This window comes from Vitis vinifera, chromosome 5 (assembly GCF_030704535.1).
Source record: "Vitis vinifera cultivar Pinot Noir 40024 chromosome 5, ASM3070453v1".
Taxonomy (NCBI): domain Eukaryota; kingdom Viridiplantae; phylum Streptophyta; class Magnoliopsida; order Vitales; family Vitaceae; genus Vitis; species Vitis vinifera.
Window position 1 is genome coordinate 24,125,435 of NC_081809.1, and position 18,089 is coordinate 24,143,523.

The window sequence follows — 18,089 nt, forward strand, 5'->3', positions numbered from 1 at the left end:
TCACCAACTTTTAGACAATGAATGAATGACAGCGAATGCATTTCATGATGCTCTGTACATCTGGACTATCAAAGGATGCCAGATCTGGGGATTCAGAATTGATAAAACTTGAAAGGAAGACCAATACGGACTGAGGAAACCAAACCTACAGCCAAGGAAATAGGGGCAAACCAGATAGATAATGCATGGTTTCCTGACTGAGCTGTGGATGCCATTGTGGGTGTCTTCCCAAGCATGCATGTTGTTTGTTTATCTCTCACCTGTTTTGACTGATAAAGATCCCACCTTGCAAGAATAGAATGGGCGTCTGGGTGGAAAACAGAAAGAACACTCATTATGTTGACAAGTACACCCATTGGGTGAGCAGCATGGACCATGGTCTGTATGATATCTAAAATTACCCGTGGAACAGCTGAGAACTCTAAGAAGATGCAAAATGAAAGGTCCCCTCTATTCTCCTTCTCTGCTCCTCATGGCCCTCGCTTTCCTGTTTCCCTCTCTCTCTTTGTTCCCCTTCAATATGTGCTGAAAGTCCTTGCTTTGAAAACTTCTCCTATATCTTTTAGCCTCCTGACAAACCCATCTGCCCGTGCTTTTTGTAGCAATTGGCAGCCCTTCTACCTGAGGAGTCTTCCTCCTTCTCTGCCTCATCGGCCAAAAAATTCCTTTTAAATTTCAAAAAAAAAAAAAACCAATTCATGCCTATCACGTAAAGAGTCCTACATTTTCCAAAAACTTCTCCATTGGTAGATTTTTCTATAAAAACTTCAAATTATTAAATTAAATAAATGATAAATAAAATAATAAATAAATCGAAGAATGATAAAATAATAATCATAGATAAATGAATAAATAACAAGATAATGAACAAAATAATAATAAAAATAACTAAATAACTAAATAACTAAATAAATAAAAGTGATTTATAACAATAAAAATAAATAAATAAATAATATAACAACTGATTAAATAAAAGTGATTGATAATAATAATAAAAACAAAAATAAATAAATAAGTAAATGAGATAAATGAGCCATGCAACCATACAAGTCACGCTAAGAATGTCTAATGAGTCAAGTGTGCCTAAGTGAACCTAGACGGGCCTAAGGTGTCTAAATGGGCCTAAGGTAGTGCCTAATGGGCCGGGTATACCTATACGGGCCTAGGGTGGGACTAGGTGGGCCTAACTAAATCTAACCTAAAGTGCACCTAAGTGAAGCCTAATCTAAACTTGAAGGGTAGCCAAGGTCATAATGTGGAGTCGGATAAACCCCTCAACAAAAGTCTCCAAAGTGGCTCAGAAAAGATAAGCTACATGAGTAGTATTGGGTCATCAAAGAACTACTGTGGAGCATTGGCAGTGAACTTAAAAAAAAAAAAATGTACTAAAGGGACAAAATAGAGGGTCTACAGTAATTTATGTTATACCTTATACATCCTTCACTCATTGGCTTAGTAACTCTATATGTTAAATAATTTTTTGTCCATAAACCAAATAAGTTGTGTTGTTCTGTGTTTGGGCTGAGCAGGAATTGCTTGACTCAAGATGACAAGGTTTAGATGATAAGCCCAGGACCAATAAAAACTCCATATTTTAAAATTAAACAGTTTATTTTATTTTATTTTATTATATATTGCATACACTTTACCTCCGATACAAAAGACTTCATTGGCTTGATAAGATGTATGGTCTTTCACGATTCAGAGAACCATTTTACAAGCTATTATTCTTAAAGACTATCATTTAGTCTCCTCTGAAGGAAAAATTTTAGCAAAATGTGAAATTTGATCCAAAAGAAATTCAATGTCTACAAATTCACCAGCAACAACTCTCTTTAACTAGGTTCCCGGTTCCACCTTGAGGACCTTGCTCTACTGATGAGGAATAAAACCCTGGGATTTATTCACAAAAATGAAAGACAATGGTAGGTGGTTTCATTGTTTTCTTCCTAAATGTGGTTCTATAAGAAACCCAAGGGATGATTACCAAGGATTTATCTTTTTCTTTTATCTTCATTGATCTCTCATAGCATTATATAACACCCAAAAATAAAAACCTCTTACATAATGCTGGAAATCTAAAGGTCATCACCTTAAAACCCAATTAAGCATTTTACATATTGTCATTGCAGAATATGACCTCTAATTTGTCTTGATTTTGATGGTAAGGTCTAGGGTTGGAGTAAATCTAGAGTTCAAACATCCAAATATTTTGCATCTATAGCAGAGACAAAAAAATGTTGAAATAAATACTACTATTCGAGCACATATTCTTGTTTATGAAAAAATGTTGAACTTTTATGTTATACATAAGTGGATAATTCCTTGACAAAGAATTTTTCTTGGGAAACAATTGGAAACTATTTTATTAAAATATTGTTTTTTGAAAATATTGCCAAACAGACCCTTAGTATTTAACAATTGCAAGTTTAATACAACTATTCGAGCGCATATTATTGTTTATGAAATAAATAATAAATTAGACATATACATAGTGTTTGAAAAATCGGAATTTATCGCCAAACTATCAGTGAAAAATCGGTTATAGGTGATGGCCGAAATGAAATCGGCCACCAATAATCAATTGGGCGAAAAATCTGCAAAATCATCAATATATTAGCAGCAAAGCGAAATATCGAGGATAAAATTGAGAGTGGGACAACATGCGCATGGGGGATTGGGGACAGCGACATCAAAAGATCTTGAATAGTTTCATATTTTTAAGAAGCAAAAATGACAAAAACACATTTGATTATCAATTATTTTCAAAACAAGTTGTTCAAGATCTTGGATCACTTTTCCTGCTCTAAATCTTTATATCCTTCTCCTTCAAGTTGCTCTGAAATGCAAGTTAAAAGTCAAAAAATTCACAAAGTGTTTGAGCTATAAATTTATGGGATCTTTGTTAGAACTCTGATTGTCATTTCAATGAGTTACTACAATTTTGTTGATTGTTAGCTTCATTTATACCACATTTCCATATGACGAGATAAAAAAAATATTACAAATAGGGATCAACTATTAGGGTTATTGAAGATAATCCAGTTTTGACCCGCTTAATATCTAATAAGGTTTTTGGGTTCTCGATGATAAGGGGTTGAATGTGAATTCAATTATGAAAGATAGTTTTTTGTTTTTGGCCCTTTTATTTTTTATTTTTAACGTATATTTATGCACAAAAATAGTATAATATTCTTAGTTTTCTTTATATCAGAAACAAAAGATATATTAATTATGAAGATTTCAAGAGAAGAACAAGGAATCCTCCTCACAAATACAAAAATCTAATCAAAAGCCACAATGAACTACTCCACCATATAAGGAGATCTATCTAAAAAAAATATAGACCACACACAGATGTCATCTCCTCAAGTTCGGGCTACGCTCCTCTCATTGCTCATCCAACCCTTTTTGCCTATATACATATTGCAAATTGAGAAGAAGACAATATTCTTAGTTGATGAACTGAACCAACCTAGAGAATCATCTTGTAAAATTAACAAAGAAACAGAAGATGACATCTCAGAATTGTAATGAAACATTTGATACTGCAACTATAACAAGTAGCTCGAGGAATAGCTGAAATTCATCAGGTGTAGGTCGTGTTTGGAACAAAAGAATCAGGAAGGATGCAGTAACCCAGTACCTGGAAGGTGCTTTACATAAGGATGTAGAGGATCGTGAAGGATACAGTAACCCAGTACCTGATAGAAGGCGCCTTACACAAGGATGTTTGGAATCATGAAGTTTGTTCATGCTTGTGGAAAATCGAGAAAATCAAGAAGATGGTTGAAAGTCAAAGGAAATAGTGGAAATGCACGCCAAAAGGAAAAATGGCAACAAAAGATTATTGAAATCTGGATTCTATTGCCTAAAGAAAGTCCGAAGATGATTCTTTAAAATCCGAGTTATTTGGATGAAGGTGATTTTGAAAACATAATTCAAAACATGTAAAATCACGGGGAAAACAAGAGGGGTGCAGAAGGAATAGGGTAGTGTGCACCAGAGTGGCCATGTCGGAATGAGGCTTGGGGGTCTGGCTGTGACTGCATTGCTGGTGGTTGTGTGAAGAGACCTCTGTGCATTGCAGACATGACTGGAAAAGAACTGACCGTATTCATTTCAGAGTCCATGTTCATTGGGTTTGAGTGTATAATTTTGATCAGTAAAGGCATTCCAACCCAACTCTAGCTTCCCAGAATCACAACTTGCATTGCTAGCAGGAAATTGTGGTGAAGCAATTAAAACCCAGTTCCAGATCTGATTCCCTTACTGCCACTCATTCTGGAGTTTCAAGTCTTTGCTCAGAAGTTCAACTGATTCATCTATTTTCTCACAGTTCACTTCTGGATTCTTCTGTAGCTTAGTTTCTATGTTTTCCTGCTCATCATGAGCTCCATCTTTTACCTCTTCAGCAGTCTTAACCAGTTATCTGCAGCCTGCATAAGGGAGCTCTCTGATTGATGCTCACTTCCATTAATCAAAGATGTAATTGTGGCAAGAGCGTCAGTTTCTGATCCTGGATACCACTGTATTCAAACAGAGCTCTCAACTCTATCTAGCGTTGTTGATGTCGTCATTAAAACCGACTTGATGGCAGCAAGGCTCCATTAAAGATGCTTTTCTTGACGTCTCTAGCGCTACACGGTGCCCCAAGTTGTAGCTCAAAAGGCCCGGGTTCAAAGACCTTACTGCCACTGGTAGCTACTTGGTTCAAGGGTTCCAATAGATTTAGAGTCATCAGTACCGTTTTTGGTAGTTCCCAATTTTATGAAGGAAATGCCATCTGGCCAGAGAAAATCTTGGACCTACAGAATTCCTTGAGCAACTTCTCCCCCTTGACTGAGTAATTGAATTTGCCTCAAAAGCCAGTTATCAATAGCCATTTCCATTATTGGCTGCAAGGATTCTCATTAAACACAAATGGCTTTCTCCCAAATTCAGAATGAAGACCCTTTTCTGAGAATGGTTTTTCTGCTTTCTCTAGATTATTATCAGTATGGGAAGAACTATTCTGTATTATATGGCCATCAACATTGCTTGACCCTCCACAAGGACTAGCTTGGGTTGCATTAAAACCATTCTGGATATCTCCCATTGTGGCAAGAAGTGGCACCTAACGAAAAATCAGAGCCAAAAGGTCCTTGTGCAGTCCAGAAAATCAGCTTCTTTATTTGCTTTCAGACCATAGGAAAGTGACATCTGGTCGTCTGTCACACCCCAGGACAGAGATGTTTGATAGAGCTGAGTTTGCCATGAGTAAGGAGGTCTCATTGCTATAAAACGATTGGGAACATCACCAAATTCAGACTCTGATGTATCAATACTGAGAGAAAGTGCATTACTAGTCCTTTCTGCTAAAGTGGCTTCCTTATTTGCAGCAGAACCAGAGGAAGTACAGTCTGGATCAAATTCTGTCCTGAATATGAGCCTAATCATTTGGGTCAACATTGCCTTTGATGCTGCTCGGTTTATAGGACTTTTGAGAATAGTGCTATCAGATGATGAATTATCAACTCAACTGCATACCGTATTCAGAATGCCTATAAACAGTGGTGCATTTCTACAGGTAATTAGATGCTTCATTATTTCTACTGATGAATATAGTTGGAAATAGGACAGCTTCTTATCCTGAGTAACACTTCCAGAAAAAGTTCAGGCTCCTGTAATTATCTACTTCTTCACCTTTTCAAACAACAACAAAGTTAATTCTTCTACTTCGCCTTCATCTAATATAAAAGCCACCGTATCATGTTCAGAAGAAAAATCCACTGCCACAACAATCAATCCAAAGCTAGCACTACCATCCCCAGTTTCTCTGCTGCATTCGCCAATAGGCAAGGATCCACCAATCTCATGTTCCATATTACTCAAATCAGTACTCAACTTCACATTCCCCTCCTCAACAACAGGAACAACTGAATCAAAGTTATGAATACCACTCTGCCTGGAGACTGCATTTTAAATGTGTATTTGAGTAGACTCGGATGGAGTGGAAATTGGAACACAGTCTCCAGCATTTATATCTTCTCCATGAACTCCAATTGCACAGTTTACATTTTCAGTTGTATGTGATTCCCCATGAAATTCAGCTGAAGAAGATACCCCAAGCTTACTAGAAATATCTCCCTCGTGATGGCTTCCACTTCCATCACAATTACCTTCAGAAAGTTTATTGGTTTCCTCAGATAACAGAGACGTGTCCAAGTGACTGGTTGAAATCTCACTATTCAATTGGTTCCCACTTTCCAACAAATCATCCTTTTTCTTCACAAAACTGCTCTTTCCATAAGTCAGCTGCACATGAGAATCTATCTTCTGCTCTAATATGGCACAATTTTCTGCATTTCTGTTGCTGACCTCAACAGCATGCCCTGAAAAACTACTCTCACCTTTTGAAGCAATGGGTGAGCCCCCATGCATATTACCTGTAAATTGATTAACCATTTCTGTGTCTTTTGACAAGACCAATTCTTCACATTTGCTCTCCTGAACAGATTCCTTTACACCCTCGCTGCATCCTTCCACAACATTCAGTTCAGAATCACCCTTCACGATCATACTAGAAGGTCCCTCCACATTACTAGTACAAGTTTCAACAGCATTTCCTTCTCCCCTAGATTCTTCGGAGTCCAAATAGAGAGGGAGCTCCAAGTTACCAGCACCACTGTCAACTAAATTTCCCTCCAGAACTTTATCATTCATTTGGTCCTCCTTGCTCAAAACATTGTGCTCCTCTCCATCCACATCATTATCTTTTGATAAGGCATCTCCACTACCATGACTAATATCATTTATATGATCTGGAGGAGCCTTTTGATTGTTCAACTCCTCAGCACTTGTGATGACATCATGCATAGAGGTGATTATATTATCAACTTGCATCCCAGAAGCAGAAAAATCGTCCTGAGTATTGTTATTCAGGGATTCATTAACCAAAGTATCAATTTCCCTTTGATTTGCATCATCATCTTTGCTTTCAATTAACATATTTCCCTCAGTGACAGGTAAGTCAGTTGAACTTCTGTAAGCCAATGAGTCACTTTCATGAGTTTGTGACGTATCCTCAATCTGAGGTAGTTCTTTTCCTGCATCGTTTAGAACAGAAAAACTTCCCAGAAACTCATCTGGGCATATTGTAGGTCCTGAATCTATAACATTACCCATGTTAGAAAGATTGCTATTATCTGGTTTCAGATTATGCTCCATTTGCTTGGTTATGCTTCCCAACTCATCACAGGCACCTGAGTCCTTGACAGTAGTTTGACCTGGAATAATTTCTTCCTCCCCAACAGATTTTAATAGCATTTCAACAGATTCCGAGGATGTGGCCTCAGACCAAACATTGGTCCGCCTGGAAATAGAGCAAGATTCTGCAGCACTTGAACTAAACTCTATCCCACTACTTCCCTGAGAGAAATCCTCAATCCACTGGTTGTCTTCTTCACTTTCAATGCCAAGAAAAAACCTCAGTTTCAACCAAACTATCAAACCTTAGATGCCCCTGGAGGCTGTCATCAAAATCAAACTTGGGAAGAGCATATGGCCCTAAAACAGGAGGAAATTTGGCACTCCCTTCACCAGCTAACCAAAGATTTTGGCTTTGAAAATCATTGTCATCATAATCCATGGGTGTATCCCAGAAGTAAGTCTAGGACGCTACCTCCAGTTTCCCCAGTTCACTACAATACCTCGGAATCAACTATCCAATATTTGAGCTTTCATCCATTAACACAAAAAAATCCTTAGAAAATTAGATAGGTTGTAGTGGAATTCACGGAGACATAAAAGTAGAATCACCAGAAACACCGAACATACTGAGATTGCTGCACACTTCATCCCTCATATCAACACTTCCATCATTCCCCAATGTACACCCAAATACAAAGACAAAGATTCGAACACCGTGCAGGAAAAGGAATAAAGAACAAATAAAAGCGAAGTAAAACTTGGAGAAGGAAAGAGCAGAAGATGTCAATCAGTAAACATAAATAGATCCACTTCAAATATTAATCCATGGGCTAAGAATAGAGGGAACAATGCAGAATAGGATTTAAATGAAAACAGAGCATGATCAAATTCAGGCATGGAGTCATAAATTTCAGAAAACATCAATGACACATTAAAGAATCAAAATCAAAATAGGGTAAAGAAGTAAACGACCAATCTCAACAGGACAACTTGTGGCCCTTAACGTCCACACCAAATGGCAAAATCTAAACATTCAGAAACGGCCAAATGGAGGAATTGAATATGGGTAAGAACACCGAGAGTAACAAGAAGTGTACCTGGATAGTCTTGGCTGCAATCACTCCTTTCCCACTCCTGCTGAAGGGGGGGGGGGGGGATGTGGGGTGTTCAAGGTGGGTGAGGGAAGGTTATGGAGTGGGGGCATGGAAAGCTATTAAGAAAGGGTGGGAGGGTATTAAAAGCAGGTTTTGTTTCATAGTTAGGAATGAGAAAAGGATAAAATTTTGAAAAGATATTTGGTGCAACAATTTACCCTTGGAAGAAGCCTTCCTAAGTTTATAGCTTCAAACAAAGATAGTTGGGTAGCATACACATGAGGGGCAAGTGAGGGAATGGGGTGATTTGAGTTCCTGTTTTTCTAGGCAGCTCAATGATTGGGGTCTTATGTAGGTGGAGTCATTCTTTCGAAAGCTCCTTGCCTTGTACTTCCTCATTTATCACATCCCAACACTTCTAACACATTGCAATGGTGAAACCATCCAGCTTGAGGGCTTTTTCGTTATCCAACTGAAAAACGGAAAAATGTACTTCCTCTTCTGAGAAGGGGCAGTCCAGCCAAGCAACACTCTCTCCTGATATGAGAGACCAATCGAAACCTTTTATTCTCCAAAAGTCGCCTGGGGGCTTGGAGTATAGCTTTCTAAAAAGATGCATTATCTTCTTTGAAATGTGCTATTAAAATTTATGAAATACACAACCATGATATTCATTTTCTAGCTAACATCCAACATGCTCTTAAAATGTAGAATACACACCATAAAAGATGTCAATTCACACTGCTAGTTGCATCATACTAAAAGCAAGTTTCTTAATCATTCTCACTTCTCACTCATAACTACCTCCATTGTTGGTGTTGTCAACTCGAGTACATTAAGAATGTCTAGAAGGTGGAACGGGAAACTTGGCAAAGAAACACTGATATATTACTATCATGAACCTGCTGCCCCCACTTTCAAAGGCCTTGAAGCAACAAGAGCTTTGTTGGTAAAAATAATTGGGAGAAATATTATCCTCCTAATAATCTTGTAGCCATTTTAACTAAAAATATCCATTGTTGAATGGGGAAAGAAGGATGAATAAGTCTCAATGAATTAAGGCCCAACAAAGGGTTTTGAAAACAACTTCAGCTTTTATATAAAGCTATGAGCCTAGAGTAGAACTATATAAGGCTGCTTTACTTGAAAAGCAAAAGAATAATTTCAAAATGTTGTGCAGAAGAATGCAATGAAAAGTAAGGATGATGATGCTAAACAAACAAAATCCTACCTTTTGAGGAAACAGGGGAGGAGAGGCAGTTTATAATTTTTCCTTTCTTACCTTTTTCTTAGCAACCAAACAGATTATGAATGGATCATAATATGAAATATTTCCTAAGGTAATGTCCCTGCTCTCTCACATGAGGCCTGGGAGGCCCTCGAGATCGCTGAAGGAACCGATGCTCACATCCGTGGAAGCCACCAAATGAAAAAAAGTTAAAACAAACAACACCAACAACAACAAAGCCGATTCTCTCACCATTTCATCCAATAAAAACAATAAAATAAAAAATAAAAAATGGAAAGAGTAACCTTACCAATATCAGTATCGTTGCTGAGGAGGACTTCAAGAGAGTTCTGGAGAACGACTATTCTTTACTCTCATGTGTCTACGCAAGGCTTCACTATCTCAACCTGTTCCTTCTCCATTGCCAATTTTCCCATTCTTGGAAAGAATCAGAAAGATTATTCAAAAATCAGAATAATTGTTTTGGAGATCAAACCAAGAACAAATGAATATCATAAAAACAAAATGCCCTCATTCCATAAATTTGTTTTTTATTTGTTACAGAAATCTATTTATCAAAACCCTAATTAAGAAATGTAATTGAAAAAGAAATAACTCTATAAAGACTAGCAAATTGAGAGCACAAAGTTTGGTTACCCCACCAAAGATCTTCCCAAAAACGAATTCTCTCCCCATTCCCCACCACTAGGCGGATAAAAGGGGAGAAATCCTAGAAAACTTGAGCAATAGCCTTCCAAGGACATCTATGTGACCATCTAACCACCATGTTGGCATCCCATCCATTAGGATGTGTTCTATAAATACTTGCAATAACCTTATGCCAAAGACCTTTTCTTTCTCTAGGGAACCTCCAGAGCCATTTCCCTAAGAGAGCAATATTTCTCAAAGAAGTCTTCTCGAAACCTAAACCTCCCAACTCCTTTGGCCTACAAACAACATCCCATCTGATAAGATGATCTTTCTTCCCTTGGAAGGCTATTAGATTCAAAGTGGTAAAATTAAAAATATAAAAACAAAGATCTTTACAGGATGATCAACACTGCAGGAACATCACAATGTAGTCAACCCCTTTGGTATGGCAATAAATAAAAAGTAATTGACAACACGAAATTGAGTTTCAAGATAAAAAGGCCAAACCCATCAACAGCCATTGTGAAGGATCATCACCCTATATATGATTCTTCTGAAAAGCAACCTGAAGCTCTAAAGTCTGAGTCAAACTACATCATTTCTTTGCAGTTTAATGCTTTTTTGGTAATCCAATGCTCCTGACTTCTTCAAGACAGATCACAAGGCTATAAAGTCAAACTTATATCATTGATGACTTCTTCAAGAAAGCAACCAAAACTCCAAACGAAAACTATATAAACCCTAAAGAAATATGTATTATATAAATATATATATATATATATATATATATATATTATAACTCTTGACTTCTTCCGATTTCTAACCTAAGCACCAAAATCAAATAAAAATCATCGTTTATTAATTATTTCATTTTTTGGTACATCTCTCATGAGCTCACATTGGTGGGTGATTTTCAGAAACTTCAGAATGATGATAATTTTGATGTTCGTCTTCGAAATTTTTAAACCCTTCCTTTATCTTTTTCCATTCCTCATGATATTTTTATATGTTATTCTGAACGTTATTATTGTTGGTTCAGCTCAGATAATAATTTGGTTTTGTGGTTTCATTTTACATCTTCTGTTCTCCCTAATTACTAAGCACCTGATCGTGACCTTTCTCATAGTCACATTTTGTCTTCTGCACAAACTGGTTTGGGATTTTCTAGTTCAATCGTGTTTGGATTGAATCAATCATCAGGCAACCACTAGTCTGCCCATCCAAGCTTTGTGAATGGATTGGCCCTTTCTTATTCTGGTTCTGGCATCATTTCAGTTGCATAAGCTCCAATCCAAGGCTTCATCGGGCAAGAGAGACTCCTAAACAGATTAGTCTCAAGATAGCAATTGACAAGGAAAAGAACCAAGTTTTATTTGCAGAATCTGATATAGATTTTGTAGATGTTCTCTTCAGTTTTCTCACCTTGCCAATGGGAACTATTCTAAGATTGGCTGACAAGAAATCAGGTGTGGGATGCATGGATTACTTATAACGTTGAGGCTCTTGATGAACAATTTCTACAATCAAAAGAATGCAAGACCATGTTGCTCAATCCCAGAAGTGCTCACGACATTCATTGTAAGAACTTGGTTCTGAAGATTGATGATACAGAGCCTACTAAAATCTACATGTGCTCAAAACTGTTCTGCCCTATTAAAACTCCAAATAAGAAAGCTTACTGTTTGTCTAGTATGGTTGAGAATTCTAAATGTAGTTGTGGACAAGAAATGGATAAGGAAGTATTTCTAGAATACCAAGAGGGGATCATAGATGGAAATGGGGCATTCATGAAAGGAACATCAAGAATGTTTATGATCACAGATGATTTGCATATCACACCCGTTTCCATGTCAGATAGCCTTGCAGCGTTTCGGAAACTCAGATTGGAAAGCGGCAATGGCATTGAAGTAAGGACTGTAACAGTCGATGAAGAAGAGGTACTTTTAGAATGCACCACCTAAATGAATATTTACTAGAAAGGGTACATCGACTGGCTTCTTTTTGTCACCTTTTGAAAAAAGGCTGAAAATAGCTACCACAGAGGAATCTTATTTTAAATATTTTTCAGCATTTTCTTCATTAATTATATTCTAATTTATGGATGATTGAGTTTCTGATTATCACTAAGTCCAAAAAATTTATTTTCACCAAAATAAACGAGATTTGATAGCAACCATGTCCTCTTATAATCCTTACTATATATGTTCCTTTTGTTGTTTGTCTTGAGCTAGGTTTTGCATCTACTCAAGCATTCACTACTATCCAAGACTCCTATGACAGATACATTCTTATCGAATGAAGAGAATACAGAAAATGCAGCACCTTTTGAACCACTAAGCAGACCCAATCACCTTGAAAATAGGTTTAGGAAGATGAAGGTAAAGCTCCTTATCAACAAATCCAGCAGGAGGGTTTTATGCCTAGAAGCTAAAGAAGACTTTATGAACCTGGTGCTTAGCTTTCTTACATTGCCTCTTGGTTCTACAATAAGACTGTTAAGGGGACATTCTTCCCTGGGGAGTGTAGACAACTTGTATAAAAGTGTGGGAAGCTCGAAGATGGAGGATTTTTTCAATTCTACCAAAAGTAAGGATTTGCTTCTTAATCCTAAACTTCCACTGCATTTCAGTTTGAATGAACAGCTACCACTCAAAGATGAGGACCCAATAACCCATGAAAGCCGTAGATGTGCTGATTGCTTCAGGAAAAATATGGTTTACTTATATCCATGGGGTGAAAAGCTTTGCTTTTTGAACCCTAAACTTTCTGGTCAGGAAGCACGTGGAGGAGGATTCATTAAGAAGGAAACATTACTACTGATTAATGATGACCTAACAATTCAACCTTTATCTCCTATCAATGGCATCCTTGACCTTGACAAACTTAAAGTCCTTGTAAGCAACTCAGAGGAGCATGAGGTTGAAGTAGGGGAAAAGGAGGTACATCTGAATCTCTTTCTCCATAGACACCACACACACATATATATGCATTCAATTGTGTCTATCAAGATATATATATGCATTCAATTGCTAAACATTCCTCTATATACAATTCGTTTTTTTTTTTGATAAGCAAGCCTGGAATTTAATAACAAGAGGCTCTATATACAATTAGTTATTAAGAAAGTTTTACAATATTTACTTTGGAGAGATTTTAATAATACTAAATAATATCAGGTTCTTCATTCTTAATGATAGAAAAAAAGATTGTAGAAACTTAGATTGAAAATTCCATTCATAAAAACCTTGGCCTTCTATCTTTACCTTTAGTTTTATAATTGGATAATATATTGTGTTCAACATCTGAAAATAATTTTCCTTATTTTAAGCAGTATAAAGAAATGTTACAAAGATCAACTTCCGAGTTTTATGATTGTTAACTATTTATTTAGTAATTATAATAAAAGGTAGTAAGATACAATTAAATTATGATTATTGTAGATTTTATGAGGTTTTCCTTTGCTTGTTCAAAAACCAATTTTTTTTATTTATTTTTTTCATTTTTGGCTGTAGTAACTTAATCAGTAGTTTATTTCAATGTGAACCCAAAGCATATAGTGGCAAAACAGGGCCCTAGGAAGTGCACTTTGGATAGGTCCCCTACCTCCAATAATGTTGGGCAAAATGGCTACTCTGAAGAATCACACCTATGCATACACCTATTGATAAAATATAAATTTTTACTAATAATGCAGGTAGTAATTAAGAAATTAAAATCAGTAAGGTTCTTTTTCATTCCAATAGCTTAAAACTATAATCGAAGTTCGCTTTGGTTCATAGATGACCCTTTTTTTTTCTTGTTTCCGATAAGCATTTGGGTTCATGGCTGACTTAAAGAGAGAGGATTATGGATTCCCCAACAAATCCTGGTTCATTAATGAACAAATAAATATCCAGAAAGCACTAACTTTTCCCGAATTAACTGACAATACACCACAATTTACTATATCACTCTCATGTTTCTAGGGAATCTAGCTCATATAAATGCAATATAATGTAAATTTAGGTTTTGAAATTCAACCATCCACTCATTCCTATTGCAGACTAATTTGTACTTTTATTATGCAAGATTTAACTCTTCTCAAGGCTTCTTTAATCTTCAGGAGTGTTCTGAATCATGTGTTCAAACCAAATGATCTGGGACAAATGCTTGGCTAGTGAGTGCCCAAACGCTTCCCAGCATGTAAAAGGCCAGCATTGGCCTCACTCACTTGGGCTGTGTGCAGTCAACACCCTCAAGACTAATGAGAGGGAGTTTGTTGTCTTTTGGATCTTATAGATAATCTAAGGCAGTTAAGCCTCGGATCCTCATCAGTACTGTTTTTATTGGTTTTTTTGTTGGGTTCTATTTGTCTGTTTTTATTCTTTTTCCTTCTTCTCTGGGTTTTCTTTACACTTCTCATGCACTCAGGTTGTGCCTTCTGTTGCACTTCATCTTTGATTTCTTAGTTACTGAAACTTAACCTCTGGCTCAGACTAGCATGGACTCTATATTCCCAATAATATAATATAAGTATGCTTCTACATCCATCACTGAATTTGGCCTTGTGTTCAACGTTGAATTTTTTTTGCTCAAAACCAACCAACTGTTTTATTCCGAAGGCTCAATCTCTGAGCTGGAATTACCTAACTAAAGATGACACTTTTTCTGCCTGTAAGCCCTATACCAACAGGCAACAGAAACTCAATACTCTTCATCAACTAGTTTTGGTTTTATAATATACCATGTAACCATTTTACCTTCTATGAACATGGTTACATTGGTTCTATGATTATGTATATTCTTTTTGAAAACAGATAGATCTTATACATACTACTATAATTAAAGACTTTCTTAATATCCTCCAATGGGACAATTTTTAAATTTAGAAAATTCAGTATAAGTGAAATTTGAAGCAAAAGAAATTCACCATCAACAAGTTCACAAGCAGTAGCTTTGTTCAACTATGCTAACCCTGAACCTCTTGCTTAAGAGCCAATTAAGAATTTAGAAACTGACATTGCAGTGAGCTCTAATTGGTCATAATGTAGATGGTAAAGTGCTAGGAACTGTCAGGTAGGGGGTAAGCCTAGGGTTCAAATATCCAAATATTTGTGCATAACAAAGAAAAAATAAAAAGCTGAGGAGATATATCATTCGGCAATAAGGGCTTGTTAGGCAAGATGGTTCTAAAGCCAACTATTCCTCTGGTGTGTGCTCTGTGCTTGATCATTGGAGGCAATAAACAATTTAAGAAGGAAAGATGAAAAGCAGAAAATTCTGGTTTAGGGTTGAGGTTGAAGTCTTTTGAAATCTCAGTAGAGGTTGTCAAAGGTAGGGTGGAAGCTTAAGCTTGGAAAGGGGACATGGGTTCTCTAGTTGGATTAGATTTGGAGAAAGGTGTCTTTCGTTTGAGAGGCCATTTCCAAAGAGGAATGGAAAGAAGGGGGAAGTGGTACAGAGTCTACAGACTGCTGCTCCATAGTAATGAGCAGGGCAGTATCAGCTGTACTCGGTTTGCTTTGTGGAGGCATGGAGGTTCGCTTTGGGGTTCTCAGAAGGCAGGGGGTTTCTTGGGGGTTGAGTCATTCTAGCTAACAAGTTATGGAGAATGTGGGTGGTCTTTCCTGTCCCTGAAGCTGACCCTTTTACTAAGGTCCCCTCTGCAGAGAGCAGTTAGAAGGATACCAAAAAGGGAGGGTCCTTTGATGAGCTTGCGAGGAAGGCCCAATATAGGTAGGTACTGCAGTGTGGATACAGTTAGGGGAGAAGGAGTTGAGCAGTATGATGAAGGGGGCTGCAATGTTGTTTAGTGGGTAGGCTGGGGGATTTTCAGACCAAGCTCCAGATCTAATTTTGTTGAAGAGGTGGGGTGTATAGCTGAAACCAAAGAGGGCATGCATTTGGCCTTGTCAGGGAGCTCCCTTATCTTATTTGGATTTGAGGCAGTTTCTGATGCAGAGTTGGTCCCTAAACAGGGTTGAGAAAGTAAAAGAATAAAATTCTGTTTTAGATAGTGGAGTCCCAGAGGTGGGATACTGTGGGGAAGAAGTTCATACTAGAGAAGCTTGTGTGAGAGTAGTTGGGTTGTCATTGCATTTCTAGGATAGGGAGTTGTTCAAGTAGCTTAGGGACTTTTGGAGGGGGGTTGTGGCAGTGGATGAAGATACCATGAATCGCCAAAACTTATAGTGGGTAAGAGTCCTCGTGAAAACAATAGGGATAAAGGTGTTAGGACAATGCTGATGGCAATGGTGGTGGGCTGTTGGTGTTTTGCAATACAAGTTTGGTGGGAAATCACATGGTAACTATCCTTAAAATTATGTTGGATAAACTAAGCTAACCATACAAACTTCAATTGAGCTAAAGTAGCTAATAAATAGAATGGAAAAAATCAGAGCACATTTTATCCATATTCTCATGTCCTGAGATCTAGGAAGTAAAGGAATCTAACACTATACTTAGCTAGAAGCACACTAAAACCCGATATCTGTACCTGCATCCATGTAACATAGATGCACATACCCATTTCTCAATCGTTCATTTTTCATGTTGTCATTCATCTATCTCAACACTATCATCTTGGCTATGATCATTTCCAAACACAATTCCAAACCAAAATTCTCAAAACTCCATAATAATAACAAAAGGGTCTCGTGCCTTTGGTAAATTGAATCCCATTTTCAACCCTAGCCTTCCTCGTCTTTTACTAGTTGACCATAACAATATTTTCCTCCATTCTCTTCCTAGTTATCCTCATTTTCTTAGCAATCAAACAAATTATGAATGGATCAGAATATGACATATTTCGTAAGGTAATGTCTCTGTTCTCTCGCACGAGGCCTGGGAGGGCCTCGAGATTGCTGAAAGAACCGATGCACACGTCCGTGGAAGCCACCAAATGAAAAAAAAAGTAAAAACAAACAACACCAACAACAACAAAGCCGACCCTCTCACCATTTCATCCAATAAAAACAATAAAAAAAAAATCAAGAATGGAAAGAGTAACCTTACCGATATCAGTATCGTTGATGAGGACTTCAAGAGAGTTCTGGAGAACGACCATATAGTACTCTCATGTGTCTATGCAAGGCTTCACTATCTCAGCCATTCCTGCTCCACTGCCAATTTTCCCATTCTTGGAAAGAATCTGAAAGATTATTCAGAAATCAGAACAATTGTTTTGGAGATCAAACCAAGAACAAATAAATATCATAAAAAAAAAATGCCCCCATTCCAAAAATTTGTTTTTTATTTGTTACAAAAATCTATTTATCAAAACCCTAATTCACAAATAAAATTGAAAAAGAAAAACGCTAAACTCCAAAATCAAATTTAGGGAATCAGCCCACCCCACCCATGCACCCCCAGTTTCAAAAATCAAAACAATTGTATCAAAAATCAAAAACCCTATTACAAATCAAAGGAAAACAAATAAAACAAAAAAATCAATTAAAAAAATTTGTTTAACAAACCCTAATTTAGAAATAAAGTAGGAGAACAAAGAAAGAGACTCAAAAATCAAAATTAGGGAAACCTCCTATTTCAAGAAAGTGCTAAGGAAAAAAGAAAAATCACATTTTTGTGTTTGGCTTGGATGAAAAATGTGAAAGAAAATTCCAATAAAAAAAATGTGAAACAAAATCTCATATGATGAAAATTGGTAATTTAAGTTGAAAGAATATGGAGAGATTTTATCGAGCTTAAAAACATATTTTCTTCTTTCCCTGATACTTCCTAATACCCAAACAAAACCCTAACGGATTCGCCTTATATGAGGAAATGGCCCAGGATGCTCTGCTTTTGGTGAAGCTTTTTTCACTTCTGGCGTGCCAAAAGCATTCCAAAACTTGAGAGTCTCATCTCCTGCAGCAGTTGCCACTGTACGTCCATCTGGACTCTGCCAAAAGAGTTGATCAAGAATATTAGAACATATAAAGATTTGG

The 18,089-nt window shown here is 37.0% G+C and overlaps 1 protein-coding gene across 1 annotated transcript in view; it reads right to left on the reverse strand.

Moving 5' to 3' along the window:
* The window catches only part of LOC100243941 (cell division cycle 20.2, cofactor of APC complex), a 29,712-nt gene that overhangs the window by 9,147 nt on the left and 2,476 nt on the right, over window positions 1–18,089 (reverse strand). The window contains exons 6-7 of the mRNA XM_059737153.1: window positions 17,158–18,043; window positions 9,824–9,951 (exon numbers count right to left, since the gene is read on the reverse strand). Of these exons, the coding sequence (XP_059593136.1) occupies window positions 17,900–18,043 (144 nt within the window). The 3' untranslated portion in view covers window positions 9,824–9,951; window positions 17,158–17,899. The remainder of the gene's footprint in view (window positions 1–9,823; window positions 9,952–17,157; window positions 18,044–18,089) is intronic.